This window comes from Tachysurus fulvidraco, chromosome 16, assembly GCF_022655615.1.
Source record: "Tachysurus fulvidraco isolate hzauxx_2018 chromosome 16, HZAU_PFXX_2.0, whole genome shotgun sequence".
Lineage (NCBI taxonomy): Eukaryota > Metazoa > Chordata > Actinopteri > Siluriformes > Bagridae > Tachysurus > Tachysurus fulvidraco.
Genome location: NC_062533.1, coordinates 8,597,771 through 8,610,799, shown reverse-complemented (window position 1 = coordinate 8,610,799; position 13,029 = coordinate 8,597,771). Strand labels below are relative to the sequence as shown.

General features: G+C 37.9%; 1 protein-coding gene across 3 annotated transcripts in view; it reads left to right on the top strand.

Annotated features, from left to right (window-relative positions):
* daam1b (dishevelled associated activator of morphogenesis 1b) overlaps window positions 1–13,029 on the top strand; it is a 64,217-nt gene that overhangs the window by 45,364 nt on the left and 5,824 nt on the right. For 2 of the 3 annotated variants that reach the window (XM_027148934.2, XM_047801526.1), the window contains exons 5-22: window positions 1,115–1,209; window positions 1,626–1,959; window positions 2,053–2,163; window positions 2,422–2,525; window positions 2,623–2,689; window positions 2,783–2,900; window positions 3,148–3,286; window positions 3,399–3,457; window positions 3,568–3,755; window positions 3,892–4,200; window positions 5,130–5,237; window positions 6,293–6,322; window positions 6,529–6,626; window positions 10,012–10,096; window positions 10,313–10,419; window positions 11,839–11,927; window positions 12,507–12,675; window positions 12,839–12,946. In XM_027148934.2, coding sequence (XP_027004735.2) covers window positions 1,115–1,209; window positions 1,626–1,959; window positions 2,053–2,163; window positions 2,422–2,525; window positions 2,623–2,689; window positions 2,783–2,900; window positions 3,148–3,286; window positions 3,399–3,457; window positions 3,568–3,755; window positions 3,892–4,200; window positions 5,130–5,237; window positions 6,293–6,322; window positions 6,529–6,626; window positions 10,012–10,096; window positions 10,313–10,419; window positions 11,839–11,927; window positions 12,507–12,675; window positions 12,839–12,946 — 2,318 coding nt within the window. The remainder of the gene's footprint in view (window positions 1–1,114; window positions 1,210–1,625; window positions 1,960–2,052; window positions 2,164–2,421; window positions 2,526–2,622; window positions 2,690–2,782; window positions 2,901–3,147; window positions 3,287–3,398; window positions 3,458–3,567; window positions 3,756–3,891; window positions 4,201–5,129; window positions 5,238–6,292; window positions 6,323–6,528; window positions 6,627–10,011; window positions 10,097–10,312; window positions 10,420–11,838; window positions 11,928–12,506; window positions 12,676–12,838; window positions 12,947–13,029) is intronic. The other variant, XM_047801527.1, reaches the window with a different exon arrangement.

The window sequence follows — 13,029 nt, the reverse complement described above, 5'->3', positions numbered from 1 at the left end:
TACACTCCATTTCTTCTATTAAGTGTGAAACTATTGTCAGACCCTACTGTGTGCCAGGAACTGATCTTTAGTGGTCTGGGGTTTCTTTAATTGAAATGGTGTTTTGCCTACGCCATGTGATTCACTTCTGGGGATGAACATGTGATGATTCACAATGATCCACTTCTCTTTTAAAGCTTTTCATCTCACCTAATAATAATAATAATAATAATAATAATAATAATAATAATAATAATAATAATAGGTGGAGGAGTAAATGCTAAATACCAAATACAATCACTGTAAAATCCATAAAATGATAAAATAAATAAAAATCCCTTCAATAATAAATCTTGGTAATTTGGCCAAACGTGACAGCTCCCCGAGTTACACTTGTTCATTGCTTTATTATCCTCCTTCACCATCAGGCTAAAGAGTTCTTTCTAAATTTGTCTGGCCCTTACAGTCTTCTGTTTTTTTGGCCAGGTTTGAAGCATCTTACTATTTAAAACAAAACTCCTCAGAAATTGTCTGTTTGAGCAGATTAGAAATGGGGATTTGAGGCCACAGGAAAAAAAGAAGCTTTGAGTCCAAAATAAAAAAGTGAATTAGCTGATAATAATCTTGTTTCCTGCCAATCATCATGCAGTGGCCTCTAAACCCAGAGGCTTTGTTTTGGGTTATAATATCACCGTGATGTGTGGCTTGGCAAGTCAGGCAGGCTTTTGGATAAGACCCGAGATGGTAAAGTGATATCAGAGTGATACCTAAACCAGGGGAAATCTCTAACAGGCCAACCTCCATTATAGACCTGGAGAAAGCCTGCTGCACTTGCACATAAACCACAAGCCTCAATAGATGTTGTGTTAGAGTAATTTTCTAGCGCTGCCAAAATGGATAGTCTTTCCTTCATGCACTCACATTTGCCTTCATGATTATCCCGCTGTAATCGTCTTTCCACTGCTTGGAATACAGCTTGCAATGTGTATTGTTGTAGACTCTCCAATTTTTATATTGTGTTTCACATATTTATTTTAAGAGCTTTGAAATGAGGATTTTATCATGTCTGATTGTGTGGAGAAATGATATTTTGCCAAGCATCCAGGCTTCCAACAAATTTGCTTTTACTCCACAGAGGAAGACTCTTCTGGCACTGGAAAAGGAGGAGGAAGAGGAACGCAACAAGACTATAGAAAGCCTCAAAACCGCACTGCGGACACAACCTATGAGGTCTGTACATGTTACTGTGGTAGACATCATAAACACAGACCATCTTACTTTCAAATTTGATGCATAAAATGATTCAACTTGGTGTATGACAGTTATTGAGTTTCATCGATGATAAACCCGTTGCTGGAGAGTAATGGGAGTTGTTGACCTTTGTTGGCCTCAGCTTGAGTGGCATTAGTTATTTGTAGTGTAATGTAATATCTATTGAGCAGAATACATCTCCTCATGCAGCATACTCTTGGCAATGGTCTACTCTTTTGGGGCCTGTTTAACTATAATACTTGTGTGGAATTAATGCAATTAATCGCTGACCTTTTGACCTCTGGCTCAACAATAATCCTCATGTTCCATTCGACTCTATCAATAAGAAATGTTAATCTCGATAAAGACATTTGTATTTGATTGTTCCATTGCAGGTTTGTCACTCGTTTTATAGACCTGGATGGTCTTACCTGCATCCTGAACTTCCTGAAGAGTATGGACTATGAGACCACCGAATCCCAAATACACACGTCCCTCATTGGCTGCATTAAAGCACTGATGAACAACTCGCAGGGCCGAGCTCATGTGCTTTCTCACCCAGAGAGCATTAACATCATTGCCCAGAGCCTGGCCACAGAGAACATCAAGACAAAGGTGGCTGTGCTGGAGATCATGGGAGCTGTGTGTCTGGTGCCTGGTGGTCATAAGAAGGTCTTAGAGTCTATGCTGCACTACCAGAACTTTGCCTGTGAACGGACACGCTTTCAGGTTGGCTGATTTTGATAGCTTCTCGTTTTTTGGTCCGTTTGTACTGGTACCATTGTAAATTGCACAACACTTAACTAATTATCCTCCATGTAGATGCTCCTAAATGACCTGGACCGAAGTACAGGACGGTACAGGGATGAAGTTAGCTTGAAAACAGCCATCATGTCCTTCATTAATGCTGTTCTTAGCCAGGGAGCTGGAGAGGTAAGACAATTGCCCTATATACCTTCACACATCTGTGAGTCTCTAACATGATCTTCAATCTGCAACACTTCTGCTAATCTGTTAGCAAGTCTGTATATTGTGATGCATAGAAAAACCTAGCTCTCGCCATGAATATAGCCATAGAATCGTTGGCATCGTTTTAAGAAAGGATTGTCTCCAAATAAAATTGTCGTCATGTCATGTAATTTATACAGAATGCAGTTTATACAGCTTTGTTTTTGTGTTTTTAACCCATAGACCAGTCTCGAGTTCAGGGTACATTTGAGATACGAGTTCCTCATGTTGGGGATTCAGCCAGTCATTGACAAACTCAGGTCACATGAAAACTCAACGTTAGACAGGTAAGATTTATGTGTAAATTATAACTTTGAATCACTTCTTATTACTTCGCTTCTGCTTTGTCTTCATAGCCTTGTGTGTTGCATTTCAATTCCTTAGACATTTGGATTACTTTGAAATGCTCAGAAATGAAGACGAGCTGACTTTATCCAGACGCTTTGAGAGTGTAAGTGGACCTATCGCTCATTTGTGTGTTTCCTATTAACAGTTGGTCGATGTGTAATGAGTATTACTGATTTTTTCTTCTTCCTGCATTTAGATACATATAGATACTAAAAGTGCAAGCCAGGTGTTTGACCTCGTACGCAAGAAGATGACTCACACAGACGCATACCCGCACTTTATGTCCATACTGCACCACTGCCTGCTTATGCCATGTGAGAATTTCCTTCCTTCCTTCCTTCCTTCCTTCCTTCCTTCCTTCCTTCCTTCCTTCCTTCCTTCCTTTCTCTTTCGTTCTCTCCTCATATTTCTTTTAGATTTTCTTTTTTTTCCCCTTTCCCTTTTCCTTTTCCCTTTTGCTTCCTTCAATACCTTTTCTTATTCATTGTCAAAAAAAAAAATTAAAATACAATATAGTTTTCATGTTTTAATTAATGGTAATAAAAATATGCATTGTTGCAGATAAGAGAAGCGGGAACATGGTGCAGTACTGGTTGCTTCTTGACCGCATTGTCCAACAGATGGTCCTCCAGAATGACAAAGGTCACGACCCTGATGTTGCACCTTTAGAAAATTTTAATGTCAAGAACGTGGTTAGAATGTGAGTTTTTTCTTCTTCTTTAAAAAAATCTTTTTTATTTTATGCATGTATACCGCATCTGCCAGCGTCTTCCTATACTATGACCCATTGATCTAAGCTTTAACTTTTTTAGGCTTGTCAATGAAAATGAGGTCAAGCAGTGGAAAGAGCAGGCTGAAAAGATGCGGAAAGGTTTGTAACTCAGGGCTTATGAACAATGTATTTATTTTAAAATATATACTGTCAGAAGTGCCAGATTTTATTCACTTAAAGACAGTTAGTTGAAAGTTTGCTCTTTGCAGACCACCACGAGCTTCAGCAAAAGTTAGAGAAGAAGGAGCGAGAGTGTGATGCCAAATCCCAAGAGAAAGATGACATGATGCAGACACTCAACAAAATGAAAGAGAAGCTCGAGAAAGAGACAGGAGAACATCGACTGGTTAAGCAGCAAGTGGCAGAGCTTAGTGCCCGCCTGCATGACCTCAGCACGGTATACAAATCTCATCCTATCGATAATTTTCAGTCAAATATATTGTATTTATTGGAGCAACAGTGCACACAGTTTAGCTATTAATTTTACTACATGGAACATTTTGAACTGATGTGGATTCATCTTCTTTCTATAGAGGCAGGCAGCTTTTGTCCCTGGTGGTCCTCCAGTCATCCCTGGACCCCCAGGTGGTCCGCATTCCCAACCACTTGCTCCTCCACCCCCAGGAGGAATGATGCCACCTCCTCCACCTCCACCCTCTGCTGCCATGTTGCCACCACCACCACCTCCTCCACCTGGTGGCCCTCCACCTCTCCCTGGCCGCCCTTCTCTTGGTGGCCCACCGCCACCTCCAGGAGCTCCTGTAGGCCCAACTCTCAAGAAGAAGAATATTCCCCAGCCATCAAACCCACTGAAGTCCTTTAACTGGTCCAAGTTGCCTGAGGTGAGTCTACATGAGTCATCTGGAAGAGGAGTTGTCAGTAGCCATGGACCATGGATCCCATCAGCACATATTTATTTTATAGGTCAAATACAACTATTTAGATATTAGGCTCATTATTTAAATTTGTACAATATTATTTTCGCAATTTATTAGAGCATATTTGGTGCTTTGTATTTTCCACTGACTGAGCACATTATGTCCAGTGTTGCTGACATTATTTTTAGGACTACATATTTTTAAATAAACCCAATTCATTTGAAATTACTAACTATAATACCTTAATCGTAAATGTAACAACATTGTTAATGGTGGGTTGTGCTTAACAAAACCCACATTAAAATAATTCACTAATCTAGCCACTGAGTAAAGATGAGCTTCACGTACACTATACGGCTAAACGTTTGTGGACACCTGACCATAACAACCATATGAGGACTTTCCAGAATCTCTTGTCAAGAATGTATTTGTATGCTGTAGCATTGTAATTTCCCTTAACTGGAAATAAGGCTGTAGTAGATGAACTTACCTCAACCCCGCTGAACACCTTTGGGATGAACTGGAACACTGACTGCACCCCAGGTCTCTACACCCAACATTAGTACCTGACATCACTAGTGGTCTGATGGCAGAATGTTCACAAATCCCCACAGCTATACTCCAACATATTGAGAAAAGCTTGTTTTGGAAGAGTGGAGCTTATTATAACACCAAAATGGGATTAAATCTGGAATAGAATATTTAAAAGCACATTTAGGTCTGTTGTTCAGGTATTGACAAATGTTTGGATCTATTATAAATGCATCGAATAGCCCTGTTCTCTTAAAGCCCTCTTGCAGTAATTATCCCATAATAAGAAAAAAGAGCTTGAATAATATAGAGTAGTTGTTGTATTAATGCGCACGTGTGTAAATTTGTTCTCAATCCCGCAGAGTAAGTTGGAGGGAACTGTGTGGGCTGAAGTTGATGATTGCAAGGTTTTCAAAATCCTAGACCTGGAAGACATTGAGAAGACCTTCTCAGCATACCAGAGACAACAGGTTACTAAACCGTGGACTTTCTGTCCGTCTCACTTTTTCATTCAGGGCAAAATGAATAAGCATTTGCAGTTACTCATGCATGATGATGTGATTTTGATGCTTGAGTTGTTTGTTGCTGTGATAGCCAACAAAATATACAGAGTATGGAGTTGTATTCTTTTATATTTACAATGGGTAGTAGTCTTCATGATGTCATCAGGCAGAACAGAACAGTTCTTAATAGGAAACAGGCTCTGGTAGTTGTCTTGTGCTATGCTTGTTTGCTTTTGTAAAATCTGGACTTGCATACCAAACCAAGAGCACCCTTTGAGTTCTGTGTATTTTCTAAAGACCACGATTAAGCCACATTGCACTTTAAGTTAATATCTAATGCAAATCCATACGCTGTGTCCGAAACTATGCCCTATTCACTATATAGTGGAATTCATTTCCCAAAAATATATTAAAACAAACAGCCTAACCTAGCAGTTATATAATTCCCACAATGCATTGTTATTTAATTTGATTTGCACTTATCTTCATTGAGGATTATAGTGAACTGAAATGTCCATGTATCTTCAGCCTTCCTACAAACAATTAAACAGATTAAATATTTTGTAAAAGCATTTCTCAGTCACGTGACTTGCATGTTAAGCAGTGTATCGTGATCTGAAGAGTGATGGGCACGTCCATACAATTTGTGTAAAATGTATTTAGTCACACATAATATCTCCTGATTTCATTATGTAAGGAATTTGTGATAAGGGAACTGTTTCGAACACAACAATAGTCTAAGCATGTTTAAAAAGTTGAGTTATGTTCTATTACCCATTATGTTTGCTTTATCAGTAATGCATTATAATTGAGTGTGATTCATAGTAGAATTGTTAATCGTTATGATAAAATATGCATGAAGCTGACTGTGAATCCCATCATGCACTCTTGCTTTTGTGATTCCTGTCAATCATCATTAATCTCATCTCTTCTACTAGTCTGGTTTTTATTTGGCTGAATTCACAAATCACAGCTCTTTATAACATTTGCTGCATCTACTTTGCTTCTTGCTTGCGTTTTAGGACTTCTTTATGATCAATAACAGCAAACAGGTAGGTGTAACTCCAAATAAATCAATTGATTTTGTTTATATGTTACTTGATCGGTGCTTGAAATCCTACTAAAAGCATAAATTAATGCATTATGATTAAAAGCCATGTCTCAGCATCTGAAGTTGAGTTGTATTGTTGTGCAAAACAAGTACGTGTTGTGTGTTATGGATAATGTCTAATATATATTTATGATGTTATTACTGCAGAAAGAGGCCGAGGACGACACTCTGAGCTCAAAGAAAGTGAAAGAGCTCTCTGTCATAGATGGCCGACGGGCACAAAACTGCAATATCCTGCTCTCACGGTGAGTGATGCTTTTAGCCTTGGCTCCAGGTTTAACTCACAATTCCGTGTCTCGGGACCCTTCTGGCTTCCAGACATGAGGTCATATCCTGTATATGTAAAACTCACACTTGATTTGATTGTGTCTCTTTTATGGTTCCATGGAAACACCTCGCCTCTGCGGTGTTATTTCCTGTTGAAGAAGGACTTTGCCAGTTCTTTTACTGATACAGGGGTGTTTTCTTAACCGTTTTTAAACTGCTAAACGAAATGGAAACTGACCTCAGCATCAAGAAATTCTGTATTTATATTTTTCTCACCTTGTTCACATGGAGACATCATTTAATAGACTTGACAACATGCTAGTTTCTGCCAGGGAGTGATATTTGAGCTTTTGATGAGGATTTATATTGGCTAACATTCAGTTCCCCTGCAGCTACTGTAATATAATGTTTTTTTTATAGCTATCATAATCACACACACTGTCTTATGTGGTTCCATAAGAATAACACACACAGATTGACTACCTAAGGTTAATGTCTAAGGCCTTGGTCCTTTAAAAGAAGACCTTGAACAGCTGTTCGACCATGAAAACTGAAAAGGATTCATATCCGTCTCAGCTCTCAGCATTACCTCGTGATTTCATTTGTAATTGTAAGTAAACGTCAGCAAGCAACTAAATATGACCGAAGAAAGGCACATGTGGATAAAAGCTGTGTGAAGGTGCAGCACATTTATTTTGCTTCTTTTGTTAGAATTTAAGACCAGATCTCGTTTCTTCTTCTACCCTTTGATGCATTTTTATAGGTGAGACTGGATCATGAGAATGAGATGGTTTCGTTCAAAGTTTTACAGAGTTGCCTCAGAGTGATTTACACGTAGGCTTCAGCTAAACGAGTCTACGTTCTCAGAGCAAGAGTACAGGTCTGGGATTACTTTCTCCGCTTTATGCTCTATTATGGATATTTGGATATGTTGGATCAGAGCTGTAAGTGGTTTAACACATTATGATCAGTCATTATTTTTCAAGAATAAACTTCTGGATGTCACTCAGAAGTGGCTTGTGGTGTGAGAAACTAAAGGCATGAAAGTGTAACAGTTGGCTGCTCTCAGATTTATGAAAGCTCACTAATTGAATGTGGTTTGGCTTCATCTGGAAGCAGGAGGTTTACTCTCATGAGTGTAAGTATGTCTGAGTCAAAGTATGTCTGAGTCAAATGACATGAAACAAACCAAAATGGCACTTAGCATTTCCAGTTGAGTTTTTTAAGGGAGAACAGAATGCCACATCAAGGAGAGATTTTACACAAATGAGAGAGAGATTGATTTGATTGCACCAGTAGAAAGTGGGATTATACGTCTGATCGCGTTCATGCTGTCATTCTGCACATTATGAAAGGGAGAGAAGATAAACAAGTGTGAAGATGTGAAGCAGACTTTGCTCTTTATTTTATTTAATGAAACTATTTCTTCTAGAAGAGAAATGATGTCAGTGATAAGATATGTCATTGATAAGATATGATTTTATATTACTCACCATGTCAGTGATAAGATATGATTTTGATTAGATAAATAACAGCACTTTTCTCACTCTGCTTATTATTAGACTTTGATTATGTGGAACGTCATCAAGCCATCCAAATCCCTGTGAATTAGCGATCACTATGGAAACAGGATGAGCAAATAAAACAAAACATGCAGATTAAGTGTATAATCTCACTTTTAATTAATTACTACATTAGTAGTTTGGTGGTTCTGTTTCTCAAGGCAAATAATCATGTTTACGTGTTTTGGCTCTCCAATCTCTAATGAATATTTTAAAAGTGTGCTTAAATCCACTGTCTGTTGTTGAAACTACACTTTCAATAGGGATTTAAACAGTTTCTGCCATTTATTATTCCTGAAGTATCATTCATATTGGCTGTGATATAAAAGTGACTGTATCTTAATAAGAAACTGGCACCAGAGGAAGGCGAATAGTGCTCACAATGTCGGATGAAATTTATTAGGAAAATGTGCCTTCAGGATTAAGTCTCACTTTATAATTTTTGTTAGAACTTTGACAAACTGCATAAGGCATGAATACACAATAAGGACAAATAGCTTGTAATTGCAAAGCAGATTTATGCCGTGAAGATATGTGTATACGCATGTTTTATCATTAGGGAGGATTTTTGTGAAGCAAGATGAGCCTTGAGCATTTACTTTGAGCTTAAGACCATCAGAAATCTATATAGATTAGCAATCATTTGAGGTAAGAGTAGTGATTGAGTCGATTGCAGTGTGCAGTTATTTATAAGTACACTATTTTGCTGTTATGCATTAACATCCTAAAGTTTATTTTTAGTTTTTTTTTATCTATTTATATATTTTTCTCTATTGAAGTTATTAATAAAACAAAAAAAACATGTTTATTGTATTCTTTGTACTGCTAAACTTGGATTATTTGGAACATGTGCCCTGCAAATCCCTGTGAATTAGCTGTTTCTTTATAATGGATAACATATTAGAACAAGCTTTATTACAAGTCTGTGATTTGCCTTGCAGCTAGAACTACTGTCAGAGCTGCTGTTGTATCAAAACACTCAATACCGTCAGATCTGAGAATTAAACAGCGCTGTGGTAAAAATCACGACCTGGAGGTGTTCCGTGTCCCGTTGGTGGTTCCCCACTTTCCTCTTTCTCTCTCTTTGGCAGAGCAACTGAGAATGCTCTCCAATCCAGATCTCAGGCCTGTCAAACACCTGTTGTGTTTGGCACATTGACACATGAAGCTAACCCAATAACAGCAGCACTCCTCACGCTGACTGTACACTGTGTAGTCCAGCAGGACTGGCATTGCCGTGCTTATATACTTTCCTCCATACTGTTGTGATAGCATGGAGCCATTTCCTCACATCATCTTGCTTTAATCTTCAATGGAAGTAGTTCAAATAAAGAGAAAGTCGTCAAAATTCTGTATGTATACTAGTAGCATAGCTCCAAGGGTTTAATTGTGCTTAATGTGGGTAATCAAGCGAGAGTCCTAATGCTGTACCAATGCCAAGCTATAATTATGAACATTTATTTCATTCTATGTGATGTGAACTCCCCTAAGGGAAATTTGATACCCTTTTTTTAAAATTATTTTGCTCAAAACATTGAACATTGAATTGAAAATTGTTCTGGGAATTGAGGTTGTGGTTGTAACAAATGCTTAAGGTTACCTTGTGATTAGAAAAAAAAACAAAACATGCATCATTGCCTTATGCCACTGGGGCATGTGTTGGTTTTGGACAACTAACAACAGGACTTGAATGGTCTAGACTCACATCTGTACTTAACACACTGACACTTACTTGGCTTTATCATGACTTCATTATCAGTGATTAATTCATTTCTGGCTGGTTTCTTGTTGCTTTCTCCAGCTTGAAACTCTCTAATGAGGAAATGAAGAGGGCTATCATGACTATGGATGAACAGGAAGATCTGCCTAAGGACATGCTAGAGCAGGTACTTTCCATGAAAAATAACAATTGTAAAAAGACTTTAGGAAATGTTCTGGTTGAAAGAGACCTATTTTGTAGAAACAGTTTTGTACTTCTTCAATAAATGTGAATTTCATTATTTGTTACAGATTTAGATAATTCACTCTAGACTACAACAAATGCAGCCAGTAGGGGTGGTCAGTGTGAGGTTTACTCATTTTGGAGGTTTTCTATCCTGCAGATGTTGAAGTTTATCCCAGAGAAGAGTGATGTGGATCTGCTGGAGGAACATAAACATGAATTGGACCGGATGGCCAAAGCAGATCGTTTTCTCTACGAGATGAGCAGGTGGGAAAGATACTACAGTTAACTGTTGTCCATGGTACAGTGATGTGGATATTAACATTGCAAAAGCAGCCTGCAAAAGCAGAGGCAACATTGTCTCAAACAACACAACCCACATGTTAATGATTAAATATTAAAGCTGATTACTGAATCACAGGACACATTTGCAATGCGAGCATTTACTGCTTTATGGCATTTTCTAGCTAGATTGCATCCTTTATTAGTGTAACAATGGTTTCTAAGCAATGTTCTTAGGTAAAGCAAAGCCTCACAAAGGTCCCCCAAGTTCTATATGTAAAGATGAATAATGCAGTAATGAAGTGTTTCTCTCCTGGAGAATGGGTTGGGTCTTCCTAGGTCTATCCCTGAGGCCTATGTTCTAAATCCTCTCACATTTAACATGGCAAAAGTTTCAATTTGGCGCTGAACTTGCGTCATGCTGTTCAGCTCACACTACTTAATAGTAAATTTCATAATGTTGGCTCACTGTGTTGCTGTATATGAATCCAGCCACGACAAAAGAGCATTTCTCATCCATGACGGCCACCCGTGACTTTATAGCACCTTGTATTAATCTAAGAACCCCACACATCTGTGAATTCTCACTGCTGGAACAGTAAAACAAAGGGAATCAATCCTGTGTGTCTGAATCTGGTCTCAGGAGAGTGTTTAGCATTCATATTTGTTGTAACTCTTTGTGTCCATATTACATTGTCTTGCATTCTGACTGCATGAAGTGAAGCCAACAAATCTTAAGCAGGTGTCTAGGAAAAGGGCTTTTTTCTTTTTTTTAATGAGGCCACAGTAAAAATACAGTTTATATGCTTTCCACTTTGTGGATGTGTGGCCTATGCGTGAGAGACATTTGTGACCTCCAGCTAGGAAAAAAGCAGAGTTTTTCTGACCGAATCCTGCAGTGTTGTAGTGTTTAATTATAGTTGCCAGGGTGACATCCCTGCACCCTACACACAAGTGGCGAATGCAACACTAGGGTGCTACGTTCACCGCTCAGGGTCACGGTCTGTTTGCTTTTCCTGTAATCATCAGTCAAGTCCTTTGCTACTTACATTCAAAGTGAGATTGAGAAGACCGAGTGCACGGGAACGAGTTTTCCTCTCTCTTTGCTATCAAATAAGGGCTTGTGCCATTTTATGGTCCTCTTATTATATGATGAAAAGAGTATCTCAAATAAAAATATTTTAATGAATTAATACAATATATAATCAATAAATCCACCCATCAATACCTGTTAATAACAGTTCGTAATTAAATAATGTATATCAGTGAGTTTATTCATTTTTATGCAGACTGATTAATGAAGGATGCATTCAATTATATTGATGTATATTAGTTTTGGTCACTTTAAATAATTCTGTTTCCTTTCTTCTCATTTTTATTTACTTTTTTTTTCTTTTTCCCCAGAATAAACCATTACCAGCAAAGGTTACAGTCTCTGTACTTCAAGAAGAAGTTTGCAGAGAGAATTGCAGAAATAAAGCCCAAAGTTGAAGGTTTGTGTTCCTCTCTTCATTCTCATATTTGGATCCATTTTAAAGTTTATGATTTTATGATAAATAGAAGCATAATATCACTTGGTTAATGTGCTCATTGTATGTGTGCATGCACCACGTTTATACAACTATTATATAACCGCCTCATCGAGTATTTTAGCAGATCGAGATTATTTGAAGTGATCAGGATTAATCATTAAATTCATTTTATTGGTTCCATATAAAAGCATGTAGTTGGTAAAGACATTTACGTTCAGTTTGTTTCTTGATATAATCTAATCACTAGACCATCACGTGTAAATCATTTATCGTTTAATGCTGTAAGTTTCCGTTTTTGTTTTATGTTTAATGAGAGTCCAACAAAGGACATTTTTTTTTGCATTTTTTTGTTCTTATTAACTTAAAGGAAGTTCTTGTTGAGGGACTAGAATAAAAGAACTTGTTTGACAGACATTTCAACAGTAAGAAACAGTAATAGTTTGTCTAAACTATTACAAACTGTCTAAAGAGGAAAAATTTCAAATGTTGTAACTGACTGAAAGCTTGTCCAGTGCACTAAATGAGTGTTTTGTCCTGCAGCTTTAATTAAAGCCTCTAAAGAAGTGCTGCAGAGCCAAAAACTTAAGCAGCTCCTCGAGGTTGTTCTGGCATTTGGAAACTACATGAACAAGGGTCAGAGAGGAAATGCTTACGGTTTTAAAGTGTCATCGCTCAACAAGATAGCTGATACCAAGTCTAGCATTGACAAGTAAGAGAACTTTGACTGGTTTTAATCAGTGTTTGGAATCTAATTAACAAACGTTTCTAACATATTTCTCAGAGGGGTGTAAAGTGTTGTACTTATGATATCAGCATGAACATTGCTTATCATTGTGTCATATTCTAAAGGTCCTTAACTCTATGTTCTATAGGAACATCACTCTTTTACACTACCTGATCACCATCCTAGAGAAGAAGTACCCAAAAGTCGTGCCGTTCCAAGAGGACCTCCAGAACGTGTCAGAAGCCGCTAAAGTCAAGTAGGTCTAAACACAGATGGGTTACAGTGCTGAGCTGAGATTTATAACCCTTGTAGACATACACACAATAAATGGATTTCGGA